The sequence below is a fragment of the Macaca nemestrina genome, chromosome 17, assembly GCF_043159975.1.
Source record: "Macaca nemestrina isolate mMacNem1 chromosome 17, mMacNem.hap1, whole genome shotgun sequence".
NCBI lineage: Eukaryota > Metazoa > Chordata > Mammalia > Primates > Cercopithecidae > Macaca > Macaca nemestrina.
This window is the reverse complement of record NC_092141.1, coordinates 34,991,515-35,011,088: the sequence shown is the minus strand read 5'-3', so window position 1 is coordinate 35,011,088 and position 19,574 is coordinate 34,991,515. Positions and strand designations below refer to the sequence as shown.

Sequence of the window (19,574 nt, the reverse complement as noted above, 5' to 3'; positions counted from 1 at the left end):
CCTCCCGCGTAGCTGGGACTACAGGCGCCCGCCACCTCGCCCGGCTAGTTTTTTGTGTTTTTTAGTAGAGACGGGGTTTCACCGTGTTAGCCAGGATGGTCTCGATCTCCTGACCTCGTGATCCGCCTGTCTCGGCCTCCCAAAGTGCTGAGATTACAGGCTTGAGCCACCGCGCCCAGCCTTGTATTTTTTTTAGTAGAGATGGGGTTTCTCCATCTTGGCCAGGCTGGTCTTGAACTCCTGACCTCGTGATCCACCCACCTCAGCCTCCCAAAGTGCTGGGATTACAGGTGTGGCTCACACATCTCAGCCACCATGCCCAGCTGAGAAAACCTTTCTTTTTTTTTTTTTTTGACATGGAGTCTCGCTCTGTCGCCCAGGCTGGAGTGCAGTGGCACAATCTTGGCTCACTGCAACCTCCACCTACCAGGTTCAAGCAATTCTCCTGCCTCAGCCTCCCAAGTAGCCGGGACTACAGGCGCGCTCCACCATCTGCAGCTAATTTTTTGTATTTTTAGTAGAGACGGGGTTTCACCATGCTGGGCAGGGTGGTCTTGAACTCCTGACCTCGTGATCCACGCACTTTGGCCTCCCAAAGTGCTGGGATTACAGGCTTGAGCCACCGCGCCCAGCGGAAAACTGTTATTTTTAAGGGTTAGGCTTAAGTCTGGTATGTGAGGTAGATGGTGCTGTATTCCCAGAATGATACCCCTTTTTTGTTCAATACACTGTACTCATCCTTGGGGTTCTTCTTTAACAAAGCTACTGCAGCCTTGTGGCCACCCTCCCTACCCTCATTTCACTTTATTTCTGAATCATTTGACAGTCCTCTTCACCATTGTCAGTATCAGTGGAGACAGGACAAAGAAAACTAATCAATGTGGATAAGTGCCCCTTCCATACTCCTGCATGAGGCCAAGCTTCCCCCTTGTCTCTGCTAGAAAAAAACTGAGCTCAGAGTTGGTACTAACTTGGAACAAAGGGACTCTTCTATGCATCAAGGTACTATACGACTTCTACTTGGATTTCAAGGAGAGAAGCCCACCAGCATGAAGGTGGGTTAGGTTTAAAGCACTGTGCTAGGAGTATCATATGAGATTTTGACCAATAAGACAGATAGGTACAGTGGTTGACCAAGGCAGCTTCTATTGGAATTCTGGTGTCTTGAGTTTAGGGACTTTCTCTTAACCAGTGATCCCAGACTTTTTTGCCAGTATTTGAAAGCATAGACCTGTTTTGGGGGCTGGGGATGCCTGGCCCTTTTTGCTCAGATCTGCTTATGAGCATGGGCCCAAATCTCTCTGCCCTTCCTGACTTAAGCTTTCTTTTCCTGCTTTCCAGAGCAGGAGTTTCTAAGCTGTTGCTAACCAGCATTATCACCAAACAAAGGCAGCTGTACCCATTTTCCTTCTAATACCCTCATTAGCCTACCTCTGTTCTAGGTAATGCCCAGTGACATGACTTTGAATGGGGTCTCCTTTGGGCCAAGGCCACCTGAGGCCACAAGCTGGGCATTCAGTCAGATTAGTCGTTGGCATATCCTCCTGCCTTTTGCAAGGGGAGGAAGTAAAGAGAGAGTCAGCTAGCTGAACCTGGGCTTCTAGCCAAGCCAGTTCTGCTTTGGGCAGTTTGTGTACTCACTCATTCAGCAAGCATTTATTAGGCACCTTTTGTGTATACTCAGGGGAGACCCTCCCTCAGAGACAGACAGAGTGGAGCAGAGCCCCCTTGCAGGAGCTTGGCATCCTTAAAGAGCCCTTGTTCTCGGAACCTTTTCCTTTTTGACTGGAAGCCGGACATCCGCTGAGCCCCCTGATGGGAGGCAGCAGGAGATGGGAACAAAGAGACTGTTAACATTAATGAGGCACACCAAGTGGGCATTTCCGCAGTCTCCAAAGGAAGGCAGGTTTTTCCTCTTTCTTTTTGGAAAGTGACAGCTGACATGGACCAAATACAGACTATTTTTGGCTCTCAGGACTGAAAGGACTGAAAGATGCTCTGAATCCTTTCTTCTCAATTCCCTCCCTGCTGCCCTGTCATTATTATCTTCCTTCTCTAGCAAATAAATAAAGCCTTTGATCCTCACCCAGTCAGGCATAGAGTGAACTGTAAATAAAAGTGAACTTGTGACATGGGGAAGGGGAGAGATGTTGGCAGCTTATGCCTCTGCTCCTGAAAGGAAGCATTCTGTCTACTGTTCCAGGGTGCCCACCCAGTGGGCAAAGCCCCCCAGCTGCCAAGATGCAAGGGAAAGCTGATGCCTCATTGTTCCCTGCAGACTAAAGAGTCATAGCTCTGGGTACCCTCTAGACTGAAGGGCCACCACGGCCTTGACAAGGAGCTTTGCTTAGAACTTTCTACCCCCAGGCCACATGGGCTGGTAGAGTTCCAGACCCTGCATTTCTCTCTCTCTCTTTTTTTTTTTTTCTTTTTCTGAGACAGAGTCTTGCTCTATTGCCCAGGCTGGAGTGCAGTGGTGCAATGTCGGCTTACTGCAACCTTCGCCTCTTGGGTTCAAGCAAGCAATTCTCCTGCCTCAGCCTCCCAAGTAGCTGGGATTACAGGTGCCTGCCACCCTGCCTGGCTAATTTTTGTATTTTTAGTAGAGACGGGGTTTCACCATGTTGCCCAGGCTGGTCTTGAACTTCTGACGGAACTCAGATGATCCACCCGCCTTGGCCTCCCAAAATGCTGGGATTTACAAGTGTGAGCTACAGTGTCCAGCGACCCTGCATTTCTATGTATGGCGAGAGCTCTCGGTTACCTGAGAATTGACCAAATTCTGGTTCTCCAAGATATGAGACTTCGAAAGATGCTTTGCTGTTCTGATCTCTACTTACTCATTTACAAAATGGAAATGATGGTAGTGCCTGCTTCTAGAGCAATAGTGAGGATTCACTGAGATGGCCTGTCACCTAGCACAAGACCTGGCCCACTATAAGCACTTACTGCACACTAGCAGTGATTGTTAATATGAAGACTGAAGCTGGGTTTAGAATGAAGGCTACCGATGACAACCTAGTCACTTCCCTACCCTACCCCAGGCCCTCAGAAGGGGAATCTAGAAGGGCTGGTTGCCTTGGCACTGATGAGCTCCCTCTCCCTCTTTGCTCTCCTTCCCATTCTCTCTCTCTAGGGGACACTACACAGAAAATGAGAACTGCTCACTATCCTACCCCAGCCGAATTGGATGCATATGCTAAGAAGGTCGCAAACAACCCACTGACTATAAAAATCTTCCCCAACAGTGTGAAGGTTCCCCAGCGGAAACACGTTCGTCGTACTGTGAACGGCCTCGACACATCAGCCCAGCGCTACAGCCCCTACCCGACACAGGCTGCCACCAAGGCAGGCCTGCTTGCCATTGTCAAAGTGCCAGCCAAAAGCATACTCAAGGACTTTGACGGCACCCGAGCCCGGTTGCTCCCTGAGGCCATCATGAACCCCCCAGTGGCACCGTATGCTACTGTGGCACCCAGCACTTTAGCCCACCCCCAGGCCCAGGCTCTGGCCCGCCAGCAGGCCCTGCAGCATGCACAGACCCTGGCCCATGCCCCTCCCCAGACGCTGCAGCACCCTCAGGGTATCCCGCCACCCCAGGCACTGTCCCACCCTCAGAGCCTCCAGCAGCCTCAGGGCCTGGGCCACCCTCAGCCCATGGCCCAAACCCAGGGCTTGGTCCACCCTCAGGCCCTGGCTCACCAGGGTCTCCAGCACCCCCACAATCCTTTGCTGCATGGAGGCCGGAAGATGCCAGACTCAGATGCCCCCCCGAATGTGACCGTGTCTACCTCAACTATCCCCCTTTCAATGGCGGCCACTCTGCAGCACAGCCAGCCCCCGGACCTGAGTAGCATCGTGCACCAGATCAACCAGTTTTGCCAGACGAGGGCAGGCATCAGCACTACCTCAGTGTGTGAGGGCCAGATTGCCAACCCCAGCCCCATTAGTCGCAGTCTGCTCATCAATGCAAGCACCCGGGTGTCGACCCACAGCGTCCCCACACCAATGCCTTCATGTGTGGTCAATCCCATGGAGCACACCCATGCGGCCACTGCCGCGTTGCCTGCTGCAGGTCCTGTCAACCTGCCCACAGGCATCTCTCGCGCCCCCACTGGCTACTCTAGCGACCTCAAGCCAGTCACCTGGAACCAGCACCAGCTGGCCCACCTACAACAGATGTGCAGCGAGGCTGGTGGGACGCCAGCCCCTGGCCTGACAGGCAAGCATGCAGCAGGACGCGAGTTGGCAGGGCCTGGCTTTGTGGGCAAAGCCCCTGCCTACCCGCAAGAACTCTGCCTGGCGCCGTCCTTCCATCTGAAGCCACCCCTGGAAAAGCCGACCCCATCCCCACCAGTCAACGGCATGGCAGCCCCATTGGCCTACCCCAATGGCCACTACTTCCAACCCCTGTGGAACAACATTCTGCCCACTCCCAATAGCGACAGCTCGGGGTCTCAGGACCTCGCCATGCCGTTCCACGGTGGGCAGCCCACAGGTGCACCCCTCGACTGTGCAGCAGCTCCCGGGGCCCACTACCGAGCAGGGACCGGGGGCGGTCCAGTGGCAAGCCAGAACAGCTTAATGCAAACAGTGGATTACCTAAGTGGGGATTTCCAACAGGCCTGCTTCCGAGAACAGAGCCTGGCCATGCTGAGCAAGGCCCACCGAGCCCCTGGCAACCGAGCCCCCGATCCCACAGAGAGTCGAAGTCTTCATATTCAGCACCCAGGGTATAGATAGGTAGCCCTGCTGCCCTCCACGTGCAACACATCATACATCACCCTCCTAGGTTTAGTCTTTTAAGTAACTGGATAGTTTCAAAGTTTCACTGCTCCAGTGTGATCATTCTTAGATGTCTAAGAAAGGGAATTTGGTGGGATCTAACTGGGGACAGAAGGAGTCCTCTCATCCTCCCCTCCAGCAACTTTTGGTTTTATGTTAGAAGCTAACCCCAAGCTCAGGCTTTTCTCTCCACTGACTGCCTGTCAGCTATTCTCCCCACCTTGGCCATTTCCAGCCAGCTCCCAGCCATCTTTTCTTGAACCTCTTCCTGTTTCCCTTAGGATGACTGAGGTGTGGGCTGAGGGAATGCCCTAGTTGAGGTAGTGGAGGTGCTCAGGCCCCTAAGCCAGACCTCTACCTGTTGCTACCGCCCTTCCCCTCCCTCCAGGACTAAGAAGCAAGATTTCCCAAGTGCTCTGAAAGCTAATTCCTTATTCACCCAAAGATCTCAAATCAAAGCTGATCCAGTCTTCATGTCCTTCCAGTTCCTTTCCATTCCTTAAGGCTTTGTTTTGTGTCTATATTGATCCCGCAGCCACTGCACTTGGCCATGCCACACTTGATCTCAAGGGCATCTTGGAAGTATTTGACCATTTCATGAGATATGGGGGAAAAAAGTCTTTGTATTGGCATCTTGGTTCCAGACTCCCCTTTCCAAACCTAGAAAAATACAATGTACCCAAGTATACCCAAGATCCCTTTCTTACTGTTGCCTATCCCCTAACTCACCTGCCCACAGCCCCTATCCTTTCCCCTTCAACAAAAACAAAACCTACCTTACTTGAGGAATTAGGTAGGTAAGGAATGATCACATTGGAGTTTGGGATTAAAAACACCAAAAAAAAAAAAAAAAAAAAAAAAGCATTTGGTTCTCTACACTGGCTAAGAATATTGCTCTACACTGTAAGTTTTAAATGTTAGTTTCTGTATGAATGTAGTGTGGGTTTGAGTAGCATTGTGTGTGAGTGGCCCCACAGGTACATTCACCCTCTAGTGCAGCCCCTCAGTTTAATGAAGAAAACAAAAACAAAACAAAAAAAAAAACACAAAGCCTTAAGCTCTTTGAATACTTCCTTTACCAAATGAGCATGGTTCTAACACCTGGAGGTGGGCCTACATTGGAAACAGCCCCTCCTGCCCTCTGTCCATTCTTAGAGCATACCTTCATCCACTCCATGCTCAGCACGTCTCATCCCAAGCGACAATTAGTTGGCTAGAAACACTTTTCTGTAATTTTAAGCTTAGATTGTTTTGTTATAAATTTTTGCACCCTTCTGTTAAAGATGCAGAATGGGCGTTTTTATTTTTCACAGATGAAATAAGCCCTCACCTTTCCTCTTGTCTCTGGCGAATGTCAGCTGATGGTTCTTATTTAAGGTTTTGCATTTTGTTCACTATCCACTACTGTTCGTTAGCCAGAAATTCTCTCGTGATCTGGAGCAATGTGACTGAAGACCAGTTTTTAAGTTATGTGTTGGCAAGTTGCCTTATATTTAAAAGGAAAAAGAAAAAAAAAAAGAAAAGCCTGATTGTGTTATGCCAAATGATAGCAACATGAAGTCCTAATTTATTGTTCCCAGTTGTTTTTCTGCTGTCTGTGAACACTGGTACCTCCCTGTCCTGAGCCCTCAGGAGCACCTGCAGCTTCTGGCTTAATGCCTTCTCCCAAGGTGTTGGCCACCACCTCACCCAGGGCCCTCTTCCAGTTCCTGCTTTTCTGAGTCAGATTTAAAGAGCACCACTGTCTTCCCCCTATCCCTTGCTTGATCTCCACAACAGATATTCTTGGCTGTATTTTTTTTTCCTCCCCAGTACCTCTCCCTGAAAGGTGAGCTGCCATTTTAGGAAATTGGACCAGACACCAACTTGGGGGCTTTAAGTCAAACAACCTCAAACCCATCTCTTCCTGTGTAGGGGTGCAAGTCTTTGAAACTCTCACTCCCACCCCTAGTCTGCATGGAAAATGTACTGTGATCCCCTTGCCCCCTACTGCCCTCGCCTTTGGTGTGAGATGTTCCCTCTATTGGAGTTCAGCCTGAGTCCCTCTCCCCTCTGCCAGCCAACCCCCAGCCAGCAATAAGGGTCCAAGCCAGGGCCTCCTCTCCACACTCCCTGTCTCCATCCCACACTACCCTAGGGAATACCTGGATTCCCCACTCTATCCACATACTGTAGCATTCATTCTCCATCTCTCTCACCTCACCTGTGGTGGTTTATGGGTGTGATGGGGTTTTTAAGATTATTATAAACCAGTAAAAGGAAAAAAACCTTGTTTTCTGACCTTGTTCTATTCGTTTGCTGCTGTGAATGTTTGAGGTAACTTTTTCTTTTAACAGTTTCTAACATACCTCGCTTGCTAGGAGTAATTCCTTATTTTTAAAAGGGGGACCCCTGTAATATGCATCCCACCCAGAAGCCATCTCCAAATCCATTGTTTCAGGCCAGGTGCTGTGGTGATTGTAGACAGTTCTTCAATGAAACCCTGGACACAGGGTACCCGGCTGACAGGCCCTCTCCCCAGGCAGGAATGCTATGGGCTTACTGTGAAGTTTGATGGATAAGTGTGGTTTGCTGTCCCTCACTGGAGGCCCAAAAGGTCCTGCCATTTGCACTCCAAGGGCCGTCCAAGTCATTGAGAAATGGGGATCTGGTGGTTTTGTTTTGCTTGAGGCAAAGTCTCACTCTGTCGCCCAGGCTGGAGTCCAATGGCACGATCCTGGCTTGCTGCAACCTCTGCTTCCCAGGTTCAAGCGATTCTTCTGTCTCAGCCTCCTGAGTAGCTGGGATTATAGGCGCTCGGCTAATTTTTTGTATTTTTAGTAGAGATGGGGTTTCACCATGTTGGCCAGGCTGATCTCGAACTCCTGACCTCAAGTGATTCACCTGCCTCGGCCTCCCAAAGTGCTGGGATTACAGGCGTGAGCCAACGTGCCTGGCCAAGAAATGGGGATCTGGTCTGTTAATAACCCAACCTAAAACTTCAAACCTCCTTCTCCCATTTCCAACACTGAAAATTCTGAGGGCCTCTGACAGAGGTGAAGGTGACAGGCACTGTTATCTGCAACATAACTGGCTCCTCTTGGTGATTCCAGTTTTCTTACGTTGAATTTTGGATAACTTTTTTTTTTTGTCTGCAGAGGGGAAAAAAAAAAAAAAAAAAGTGATTGTGGCCGGGTGCAGTGGCTCATGCCTGTAATCCCAGCACTTTGGGAGACCAAAGCAGGTGGATCATCTGAGGTCAAGAGTTCAAGACCAGCCTGACCAACATGGCAAAACCCAGTCTCTAACAATACAAAAATTAGCTGGACATGGTGGCACGCGCCTGTAATTCCAGCTACTCAGGAAGGTGAGACAGGAGAATTGCTTGAACCCAGGAGGCAGAGGTGGCAGTGAGCCGAGATTATGCCACTGCACTCCAGCCTGGGTGACAGAGTGAGACTCCGTCTCAGAAAAATTAAAAAAAAAAAAAAAAAAAGTGAATGCAGTTACCCTTCTCTTCTGCTGAGCTTGGGTTTGAGCTAAGATGTAATGGAGGGAAAAACTGATTCTGGCTGGGTGCGGTGGCTCATGCCTGTAATCCTAGCTCTTTGGGTGGCTGAAGTGGATTGCTTGTGCCCAGGGGTGAAACCCTGTCTCTTCAAAAAATTGTAAAAAGTTGGGTGTGATGGTACATACCTGTAGTCCCAGCTATTTAGGAGGCTGAAGTGGGAGGATTCCTCAAGCCTGGGAGTTTAAGGCTGCAATGCCACTATCTGGGTGACAGGAGTGACCCCCAGCTCTACCATCCTGGCCAACATGGTGAAACCCCGTCTCTACTAAAAATACAAGAATTAGCCAGGTGTGGCGCCGGGTGCCTGTAGTCCCAGCTACTCAGGAGGCTGAGGCAGGAGAATCACTTGAACCTGGGAGGTGGAGGTTGCAGTAAGCCAAGATCGTGCCACTGCACTCCAGCCTGGACGACACAAGCAAAAACTCCATCAAAAAAGAAAAACGAAAATTGAGGTTTGGCGCAGTGGCTCACTTCTGTAATCCCAGCACTTTGGGAGGCTGAGGCCAGCCAGATCACCTAAGGTCAGGAGTTCAAGACCAGCCTGACCAACATGGTGAAACCCTGTCTCTACTAAAAATACAAAAATAAGCCAGGTGTGGCGGGGGTGCCTGTAGTCCCAGCTACTCAGGAGGCTGAGGCAGGAGAATCACTTGAACCCGGGAGGCGGAGGTTGCAGTGAGCTAAGATCGCACCACTGCACTCCAGTCTGGATGACAAGAGCAAAAACTCCATCAAAAAAAAAAAAAAAAAAAAAAAAAGAAAATTGAGGCTTGGCGTGGTGGCTCATCTCTGTAATCACAGCACTTTGGGAGGCCGAGGCCACCCAGATCACCTTAGGTCAGGAGTTCGAGACCAGCCTGGCCAACATGGTAAAATCCGTGTCTACTAAAAATACAGAAATTAGCCAGGTGTGGTGGCGGGGGCTAATCCCAGCTACTCGGGAGGCTGAGGCAGGAGAATTGCTTGTGAACCCGGGAGGCAGAGGTTACAGTGAGCTGAGATCGCGCCACTGCACTCCAGTCTGGGCAAAAAGGGTGAGACTCTGTCTCAAAAAAATAATTAAAATAAAATAAATTTATTGCACAAGATGCGGGATTCAGGGAGGGTAGAATCAGACCCTTGGTGGCAAGAGTCCACAGGTGGCTTCCTGAATGCTTACGGAGCTAAAGCACCCAGCCATCTTGCTCACACCCTTTTCTGCAGGGTAGTTTTTCTTTGTTTGTTTGTTTGTTTTGAGATGGAGTCTTGCTCGGTTGCCCAGGCTGGAGTGCAGTGGTGTGATCTCGGCTCACTGCAGGCTCCACCTCCCGGGTTCACGCCATTCTCCTGCCTCAGCCTCCCGGGTAGCTGGGACTACAGACGCCCGCCACCATGCCCGGCTAACTTTTTTTTTTAGTAGAGATGGGGTTTCACCGTGTTAGCCAGGATGGGGGTGCTTTTTTTTTTTCTTGAGACAATCTCTCGCTCTGTCGCTCAGGCTGGCAGTGGCACGATCTTGGCTCACTGCAACCTCCACCTCCTGAGTTCAAGTGATTCTCCTGCCTCAGCCCCCTGAGAAGCTGGGACTACAGATGTGTGCCATCACACCCAGGTCTTTTTTTTTTTTTTTTTTTTTTTTTTGTGGGGGGAGACAGAGTCTCGCTCTGTTGCCCAGGCTGGAGTGCAGTGGCACGGTCTCAGCTCACTGCAAGCTCTGCCTCCCGGGTTCACGCCATTCTGCCTCACCCTCCTGAATAGGTGGGACTACAGACGCCCGCCACCACGCCCGGCTAATTTTTTTTTTTTTTTTTTGAGATGGAGTCTTGCTCTGTCACCCAGGCTGGAGTGCAGTGGCAAAATCTCGGCTCACTGTAACCTCCGCCTCCTGGGTTCACACCATTCTCCTGCCTCAGTATCCCGAGTAGCTGGGACTATAGGCGCTCACCACTACGCCCGGCTAATTTTTTGTATTTTTTAGTAGACACGGATTTCACTGTGTTAACGAGGATGGTCTCGATCTCCTGACCTTGTAATCCGCCTGCCTCAGCCTCCCAAAGTGCTGGGATTACAGGCGTGAGCCACCGGGCCCAGCCTTTTTGTGTGTGTGTGTGTATTTTTAGTAGAGATGGGATTTCACCGTGTTAGCCAGGATGGTCTTGATCTTCTGACCTCGTGATCCACCTATCTCAGCCTCCCAAAGTGCTGGGATTACAGGCGTGAGCCACTGTGCCCAGGCGGTAATTTTTGTATTTTTAGTGGAGATGGGGTTTCGCCATGTTGGTCAGGCTGGTCTCGAACTCCTGACCTTGTGATCCACCCACCTCAGCCTCCCAAAGTGCTGTGATTACAGGCGTGAGCCACTGTGCCCGGCCCAGGGTGCTCTTTTGTGAAAGTGTTTTGACTCCTTTATGCCTCATGCCACCTCTGTGAAAGAAAGCTGTCTTCTGCCTGTGTCAGATAAGATCTGCAGTCGGCCTAAAAGCATAGAGCTAGACAGTAAAGTACAGTGCTTCCTCCAGAGTGAATGATTCCTGGGCTGAGGTAGATCCTTGGGGAGTGCGGCTCACACTTTCATTGCAGAACATGGCCTGAAATCTGCAAGTTATGACTAGCACTGAATGAGGGCCAGGTGTGCGAGGCTTGCAGAGTATGGGGTTAACAGCCCCCATTGTTTGCACACAACTCTAGGAGGCACCATCTAGACTATGTGAATGTTACCCCCGGAATCATGCAGTGGCAGTGTCCTGGGCAGCAGAGGAGCCCAAGTTTGACACAAGTGCCCAGCTTATTTATTTTATTTTGAGACGGAGTCTCACCATGTTGCCCAGGCTGGAGTTCAGTGGTGCAATCTCAGCTCACTGCAACCTCCACTTCCCAGGTTCAAGTGATTTCTGCCTCGGCCTCCCAAGTAGCTGGGACTACAGGTGTGTGCCTCCATGCCCAGCTTTTTTTTTTTTTTTGAGATGGAGTTTCACTTTGTTGCCCAGGCTGGAGTGCGGTGGCGTGATCTCAGCTCACTGCAACCTCCACCTACCAGGTTCAAGCGATTCTCCAGTCTCACCCTCCCAAATAGGTGTGATTACAGGTACCCGCCACCAAGCCCAGCTAAGTTTTCTGCATTTTTAGTAGAGACTGTGTTTTACCACGTTGGCCAGGCTGGTGTCAAACTCCTGACCTCAGGTGATCCGCTCGCCTCAGCCTCCCAAAGTGTTGGGATTACAGGCATGAGCCACCGTGCCCGGGTCCTTGTATTTTTTTTGTAGATATGGGGCATCTCCCCTTTGTTCCCCAGGCTGATCTCCAACTCGGGCTCCCAAAGTGCTGGGATTATAGGCGTCAGCCACTGTGCCCGGTCAGGTGTGTAGCTGGGATTCTGGAAGGGTGTTTCAGCCTGTTGCCTGAAAGCATTTATGCTGCTGGAGCCCGTGGCTGCCTCTACCAGTCTCCAGGCATCACCATACCAAGAGGTTTATCTGGTGAAGAGGCCCAGCTCTAGTTTCTCAGCCAGGGCCCCACTTCTCCCTACATAGGTCAATTTGACGTTTTTGAAAAGATTGGGCTAGATGATGAGCTCCCCAGCCTGGCTCACCGAGGCTTAGTCCTGTCACCCAATAAAGGCTTTTTTGTTTGTTTGTTTGAGACGGAGTCTCCCTCTCTTACCAGGCTGGAGTGCAATGGAGCCATCTCGGCTCACTGCAACCTCCCCCTCCCAGGTTCAAGCGATTCTCCTGCCTCAGCCTCCCGAGTAGCTGGGACTACAGGTGCATGCCACCACACCCAGCTAATTTTTTTTTGTATTTGTAGTAGAGATGAGGTTTTACCATGTTAGCCAGGATGGTCTCAATCTCCTGACCTCATGATCCGCCCACCTCGGCCTCCCAAAATGCTGGGATTACAGGTGTGAGTGAGCCACTGTGCCCAGCCCAAGGCCTTTTTTTTTTTTGGAGACAGGGTCTGGCTCTGCCAACAGGCTGGAGTGCAGTAGCGCAATCTCAGCTCACTTTAACCTCTGCCTCCTGGGCTCAAGCCATCCTCTCACCTCAGCCTCCCGCGTAGCTAGTCATATGCAGCAGAGACTGAGGTTTTTTGTTTTTTTCAAAAAAAAAACCCCTCGGTCTCTACGTGGGAAGAGAAATAACTACAGCCCTTGAACCTTCCCTTACTAATGATTCTTGTACATAACAGCCTCTTCTCAGGGTTAGGCAAGACAGTAAAGCACTGTGTACTGACCAGTTCATTTAATCTTTACAGTAAATCTGGGAGGTGAGCTGGCTTTCACCAGTGAGGGTAATGGAGGACCTACGTCGCTCAGAAACTTGCCAAAAGCAAGCACAACGACCCACACCTATTGCCAAAATTAGAGGAAGCTACAACTTCTAGGGACTACTGGAGTTAAAACAGAATCCAGGCCCTGCCCGAACCCGCAGAAGAATCATTTATCAGTCACTCCTCTGTGTTTCATCGCTGAAACGTAGATAATCACACGCACCCACAGAGGCCCATAAGAAAGGCCGATGAGAGACAGAAGAAAATCCAAGTGCCTTAAACATCTTGAAGGCCCCTTGTGCTCAACATCCAGTCCACTGGATGCGGCTGGGGTTCGGAGTTAAAAAGCATTCACTAAGCCCTTACTCTGGGACAAGAACATGCATTGCCTCATGAACTCTTCTCTAGAGCCCACAAAGCCAGTTATTGTGATAAAAAGTATTTCACTTGACAGTTCTTTTCAGTAAAATAATAATGCACGTAAAGTGCTCAGCAGTGTCAGTACCTATTATCATTAGACCAAGAAAGACCTGCCTAGGGCAGAGGCACTAGTCTGGTCTGGCTGACCAGGGACTCCAGCCTTATGAAACATACAGGCCATACACCTCCCCCCATTTCATCGCCAGAGGGCAGCGGCAGGGACCGTCTTCCACACAAAGCCCGATGCAGTTTCCCTGGCGTCCATCGGAGGGCGAGCTAGCAGGGCAGCTGGATCTTGGGGCCAGACCCAGGCAGCGGCCCTTCTCTGACTGGTCCTTTCTTTGCCTTCAGTTTGGTTGAGCCTCCTAGGGCCCTAACCAACCCAGGTAAGTCAGGCTGGAAGCAAATTAATAAATACAATTCCAGGTTTATTAAAAAGCAGGGCTCCCCTGCTGTGCCCTCCTGGCACTAAGGAAATAAATAACCAGAGGGGGCACAGCTAGGGAAAGGGGAAAAAAATCAGATCTCAAGACAGACTCTTTGTACTACCCTTTCTCCATCCCCAACTCCCACCCCCCTATGGCTCTTGGGACATAGCACCTGAGCAGGCACCTCAGTCCGGGTATTGTGTTACCGGCACCAAGGCAAGTCTGCCCTACCCAAGAAGGGAGACAGGCCCTAGGGTCACTTGTTTCCAGCCCTTGATGACCCCAAGACCTGTTCCCCACAGGGGCCAGGGCTGAAGCACCAATTGGAGGCACCTGAGGGTGGTGGTTGGGGGAGGCAGAATGGGGTAACAGAACCTAGGCAGCAGAAGCAGCTGACGGGGGTCCGGCCCCCTCTCCAAGTTCAGCCAGTGCCTGACTGAGGTCATGCCCCATCGTCCTTTCCCCTCAAACCCTGCCTGCACTCAGCTGAGGATCTTCCGGGGCAGTTCAACAGCAGCACGGATGAAGACTGCATCATCCCGCACATAGTTTCGCTTTCGAATGTCCTGGTGAGAGATGAACTTGGGATAACCAAAGCCCAGAGAACTCTCATCCAGGGAGCCCCGCCACGTGCCCGGCTTCTGGAAATTCTTCCAGTTTGGGTCGGGGTGGAAGGTCTCAGTGACGTGCTGTGGTTTAGCCAGCCCAGGGTCGCTCTGATCCAGCAGGGAGAAGGTGACACGGCGGGCAAAGGGCCACTCAAGGAGATTGTCAAAGGCACCAGGCAGCACACGAATGTACAGTGAGAGGTGTGTGCCCTCGCCACTGCCATTGCCATTGAGGAATGCAGACACCTGCAGCTTGTAACCATACTTATGTGTGTAGAAGGCAGGGCTGAAGCACTCAAGGTTGGGCTTGGCCTTGGCCTCCTGTAGCCGCCGTCCATAGCTGCCAATCTTCCAGATGAGCACGCCATCACTGCCCACTGATAGCTCCTCCAGCTCTCGCCGAAGCTCCTGCAGCTCCTGCCGTTGCCGGCTTACCAGGGCACACATCATGGCCAGATGTGGCTTCACACTCTCCTCCACATGCCGTGCCATTGCCAGCTTAGGGCACTGTTAACAAAGCCCCAGGCCATAGGGGAAGGGAGGAGAGTTATCAGTAGGGGAAGGTCCAGAGAAGAGAGGAGAGGAGAGTGGGTACAGGGTAGCAGGCACCCAGCTCTATGTGAGGAAGACAGAGGGTGTTAGGAAGAGGCTGGAGCTGGCCAGCAGAGGGAAGGACTGAGGGTTTCAGAGCAGCACAGCAGGGACCACCAAGGCCTAAGTGGCATCAGGAAGCTGAGCCTCTGTCTAGGGCTTCAAGAGCAAAAGGGGGCTGACAGGAGAAGGGGCGTCTCACCCTGTGCTTGCAGCCGGAGTCTTTGAATGGGCAGAGCACCAGGGCAGTGCTACAGCTGTCCTTCAGATGGCCTGGCAGGTCCTCCCGGGCCACAGTGCCCACACCACACTGGTTGGGGCAGGGAACAGGCAGCCTTGGGCACTGGTACTGGTGGCTCTGGGGCCACAGAGGCAGAGAGGCAGGAGTCAATATCCTGACTCCCTGTCACCTGCCCTGCAACCACAGCTCAGGAAGGGCCTCACCTGGATGGTGTCAAAGACGAACTCCTTGGTGCAGTAGGTGCAGGGCTGAGTGCGCTTGGGGCACTCAGAGGTGGCATGCTGGGCCAGCAGCCGCCGCATCATGCGGGCACCACACTTATTCTCACAGTAGACACTCTCTTGGGGGCACATACCCTCATGGCTCTGTGGAAATGTCAGAGGTGCTGAGTTAAGGGATGCCTAGGCCATCAGGTACCCCTCCTCCACATTCAGCCAGACCCCACCCACCTCATAGGCCTCCCCACTGAAGTCACAGCCACAAAACTCGCACTTGAGGCGCCGCTTAGGGCAGTCATGCTGCAAGTGTGCAGGTAGATCACGGCGGCTCAGTTTCATAGGGCAGCGATTAGGGCAGGGAACGACGTTGAAGCTGCAGGTATTCAGGTGGCCCTGGTGGGAAGGGCTGCAATGAGTGCCTGCCAAGGGCGAGGTGGTGCCAGCCCCTCACATCAGAGCCTCACCTGCAGATGGCGTAGTAGCCCATTCCAGCGGCAGCCCTCCTCACTGTGGATGCAGCGGATAGGCAGGCCCAATACTTGTACTTCCAGCTCGGGGTCTGGGTAGATCTGGGGGTGAGGATAGGGGAACCGGCCAGGATCAGAGCTGACTGCAGTGCCCAGTTCCCACCTCCAGCCCCAACTGGGCTGGCTCTACCTTGGAGCCTGTAATAGCCTCTTTCGGGCTCTTTGCCCCTCGGAGTCCAGGAATGAAGGGTACAGCAGGCAGCGTCTGCTCTGATGCTGGGTCCTAACATGCCTGCACAGGACGCCTTTGAAGGGGCAGCCAATCAGCCTGCTCAATCCCAGGCTGTCCCTGGGGCTCTGCTTCCTTCTCCCTGGTGGCGGGATACTGGCCCTCAGCCACAGGTCTGGCTCGCCACCGGAAGGGGAGGGAGCACTTCTTGCGGGCACAGAGCAGCTCTGTGCACCCCTACAGGCTGGGCATTGTGCCTGTCCTCCAGGGCAAACACGGGCCTCGTTTGCAAACTGGCCTGGTGGGAGGGAACAGGCTACCTTTGTGGGGGCGCACCATCCCAAGGCTTTTGGTTGACACTGGCCCTGAGCCCACTGGCTGCCAGCAGCTCTGGCCTCCAAGGGCAACAGACTGTGCTTGGACTTCTTCCTGGCAGTGTGGACTCACCTTGGCATAGTCCAGAGGAAGCTGGTCCTCAGGGCACTTGAAGACGCCTTCACTGAAATGGGGGAGGGGCAGGGTCAAGGCTTCTCATTAGAGGAAAGGGAGGCCTGGCCCCACCCCCTCCACCAAGGCAGCCTCCCTTCCTCACCAGACCGGTTCCCAACCAGCCCAGGTGAGACTAAAGGGCAAGCAGAGGCCTGAGGGGTCTACTTCCCCAGGATCCCAGAAGACCCCAGCCCCTGTCCTGGGAAGGGGGATCTGGGCCTAGAGGAGCCACAGACAGCTGCCTCAGTAAGGACTTGGCCAACAGGTGGCAGCTGGCACCCCCTCCCCCAGGATGGCAGCTGGACTGGGGAAGGAACATGCTGCACAGTTACCCCTCCCCCTAGGTTAGTTTTCACTGGCTGGGTTGAAAGCTGATTGGGAGGGGGAACAGGGATGGGCTGAGATTAAGTGCCAGGGCTGCCCAGTCCCCAGGAAGGTCCTCTGCCAAGAACCAGGGCAAAGGTCAGCTTAGGGCCACCTTACCCTGCCTGCTCTGCTCCTTTGAGGGTGTGTCTCCCACAGAAAAGGGGAGGAAAGGCATGCTCCCTGGCACCTGTTTACACTCCCACCCGGCCCTTGCCACCTGCCTCTGAGAAGGGGTGAAACGCCCCCATTTTACAGATGAAACAAATAGACTTACAGGTGAAGCAGTACCTGGCTATGTGTGTCTGACTCCACAGCTCAGACAGGCTCTCCTACACCACACACACGAGGAAGAGAAGCTGGGGCAAGGGAAAATGTCCAGCAAGCAAAGCTATGACTCTGGGCACTGCTCAGTGGGCTTCTGAAGCCTCGTGACCATCCCCTCCTGCTAGCTGCCTGCCTTGTCCTGCACCAAACCCCACCTGGCTGTCAGCACCCAAGGAGCCTGTTGGCATGCTTCTGTCGACACGCCCTTGCTGACCCCAGCCAGGGCCAGTCACACATGCCTGGCATGGCTCAGGGAGAGCTAGGGCTCACCCAGCAGGACTCAGGGCCCTGGGGCAGGGCATTCCTGGCAGGTCTGAGTCAGGTAGGTGGAAGGCAGGCAGGGAGCAAGGCAGAACCACAGCCCACATAAGAGCCCAGTTCTAGAGGCACTCTCCAGGACCTGGGCAGTCCATGCCCCAACTGCCCCAAGGATTTCTAGCACCCACCTCCTCCCCTTGACCTCACTACCAATGGCCATACTTCAATGCCAAGGACAATACAAGAGCAGGCACTGAAGGGGTGTGTCTGCCCACAGGGCAACCAGCCTTCCTGGACCAACCTAACAGCTCAGGCAGGAGTGGGGAAAGAGGGGTGGGTCCAGGGGGAGGGGGTCCACTTGGCTGCTTCAGGAATGTGCTGACTTAGTGGTTTAGGAGAAAGGGAGGGGATGGAGGCAAGTCCCTAGGCTTCAGACAGAAGCTTAGCCTGCAGCTTGGGGCCCAGCCAGGGCTGTGGACACCCTCACTTGTGCTTGTACCGTGGCGGGTGAGGAGCACCTCTCTCCTCTTCAGAAGCCTCAGTAGCACAGCTCAGGCGCTGGGGGATGGGAGAGAGGCAGGGCAGAGGCTGCTTCAGGCTGTGCAGTGGAGGCCCAGGCTCCGGGAAGAAGACAGGATGGGGGGAGGGGGTGTGGGAGTGGGAGAGGAAGAGGGGATTTCCGTGAGGGGCAGGGGCAGAGGGGGGCCAAGAAGGTGGTGGAAGGAATCGGGCCTGACAGGCCCCTCCCCCCGCTCCTTCCCCGCGGCAGTCAGGGTGGGTCTGCTGTGGAGGGCTGGGAGGGCTCAGCTGGCCTCATCTGGAACCCAGAGGGCCGGGGAAGAGCAGTGGCGGAGACAATGGGGCTGTGTCTGTAAGAGAGTAAATGTGTACACTGCCGGGGGGGAGGGGGCAGTCCTGCAGCTTGTGCGGGAGCATATGTGAGGCCAGGAGCCGGCCCAGGCTGTGGGGAACAGAAAACAAAGGGCCTGCTGAGACTTCCGCCAGTAGGAGCTACGGAGGACCGAGCGAGGGAGGGAGGCACGGACGGAGGGAGCACCGGGGGCACGCGCCCCAGAGGTACTCTCCCTGCCGGGCCCTCGATCCCCTCGGCCCAGCAAACAGCCAGGCAGTGGCCGACCCGGCCTTCCCCTGCGCTCTGGGGCCATGACCTCCGAAGAGTCGGGGCTCCTTCACCCTGCCTCCCACACCCGGGCCTGAGTGGTTCCCTGCGTGGGCAGGAGATTCAAGACACCACAGGGCGCCCAGAAACTTGACGGATTCCCAAGAGCCAACGGCTAACCTGCGTCCTGAGGGGACAGTGGGAGTGCAGTAACGATACAAGTGCGTCCCCCTTCTTTACGAGTTATGGACCACCCGCCTTGCTCCAGCCCCCGGGAGAGAGAGGGGAGCTGCCTAGAGGGTCCTTCGGGGGAAGATTCAGTCCTTCCTCCATTGTGTGATCATAAGCAGCCCGGGGTTAAATCCTAGTTAAGCCTTTAAGTAACTGTGTGACCCTGGGCAAGTCGCAGTCTTTCTTTGAATCTCGTCTCATCATCTGTGAAATGGGAGAACAATAGCTACCGTTCCCTGAACGTTCGAAGAATCACAAGAGGTTAGATGGGTGAAATCTCCGGAGACTCAAAGTGCTGCGCGGGAGCGGGTTTTGTCCTCTTCCCCCAGGATTCAAAGTTCAAGGCTGAGGCCGCGCCGGATCTCAAGTGAGGGGGAAGGGCCTCTTCCCCTTCCCACCCCGCGGGAAGGCGCCGAGGTCTTCCGCCCCAGGCCAGGCAGGTGGGACCCGCCCGGACCCCTCGGATTCCTGCGGGAAGCCTCCCTCGGGGCGTGACGTCACCCCTCCCCGTGACGTCACGGGGCGCCCCTGAGGTCACAGGGTCGCAGCGCAGACAAAGGCCCGGCGTGCCCCGGGCCCGAGCCCCTCCCCAGGCGGCGCCCCCCGCCCCGCCCCCGCTGGCCCCTGCTCCCCGGCCCGCACCTGAGGAACTCCTGCAGGCAGGTGTCGCAGAAACGGTGGCCGCAGGTGGAAACCTGCACAGGCTCGCGCATGGGCTTCCCGCACAGTGGGCACAGCAGCCGTCGCTTGGGCTTCTCCAGGAACTTGTAGTCGAAACCAGGCATGGCGGGCGAGCGGCCGGCACGGGCGAGCGGGGCCAGGCACGCGGCGGCCCCACAGCCCGCGCCTCGCTGGAGCCGCGCTCCCGGCTCCGGGCGGCGCCGACTGGCGGTCGCTGCCAGGGCTCGGCTGTGAAGCCCGCCCGCCGGAAGAGGGGGCGGGGCCGCGGCCGCGCGGTCCTAATGCGCGCCCAGCGGCCCCGCCCACCCCCGAGTGCAGGCCTT

The 19,574-nt window shown here is 53.9% G+C and overlaps 2 protein-coding genes across 16 annotated transcripts in view; one reads left to right on the top strand and one right to left on the bottom strand.

Annotated features, from left to right (window-relative positions):
• The window catches only part of LOC105476408 (family with sequence similarity 222 member B), a 108,568-nt gene extending 101,503 nt beyond the window's left edge, over nucleotides 1–7,065 (top strand). For 8 of the 13 annotated variants that reach the window (XM_011732378.2, XM_011732355.2, XM_011732346.2 and 5 more), the window contains one exon: nucleotides 3,137–7,065. In XM_011732378.2, the coding sequence (XP_011730680.1) occupies nucleotides 3,137–4,743 (1,607 nt within the window). In that variant the 3' untranslated portion in view covers nucleotides 4,744–7,065. Of the gene's footprint in view, nucleotides 1–833; nucleotides 1,056–3,136 lie in introns of those variants that run through there. The other 5 variants (XM_011732402.2, XM_011732393.2, XM_071082580.1 and 2 more) reach the window with 2 other exon arrangements.
• Nucleotides 7,066–12,537: 5,472 nt separating this feature from the next.
• On the bottom strand, nucleotides 12,538–19,458 carry LOC105476400 (TNF receptor associated factor 4). 3 transcript variants are annotated; one of them, XM_011732307.3, is made up of 7 exons: nucleotides 19,213–19,458; nucleotides 16,230–16,281; nucleotides 15,551–15,655; nucleotides 15,318–15,479; nucleotides 15,072–15,233; nucleotides 14,830–14,985; nucleotides 12,538–14,543 (listed from the first exon to the last, which is right to left on the bottom strand). In XM_011732307.3, the coding sequence occupies exons 1-7, from the start codon at nucleotides 19,353–19,355 to the stop codon at nucleotides 13,911–13,913; spliced, it is 1,413 nt and encodes a 470-aa protein (XP_011730609.1). In that variant the 5' UTR covers nucleotides 19,356–19,458; the 3' UTR covers nucleotides 12,538–13,910. The 3 variants fall into 3 exon arrangements, with proteins under 3 accessions (XP_011730609.1, XP_011730621.1, XP_070938682.1); XM_011732319.3 differs by having other exon boundaries at nucleotides 14,830–14,937; nucleotides 19,213–19,452; XM_071082581.1 differs by lacking the exon at nucleotides 19,213–19,458 and adding an exon at nucleotides 17,719–18,025.
• Nucleotides 19,459–19,574: the final 116 nt, after the last annotated feature.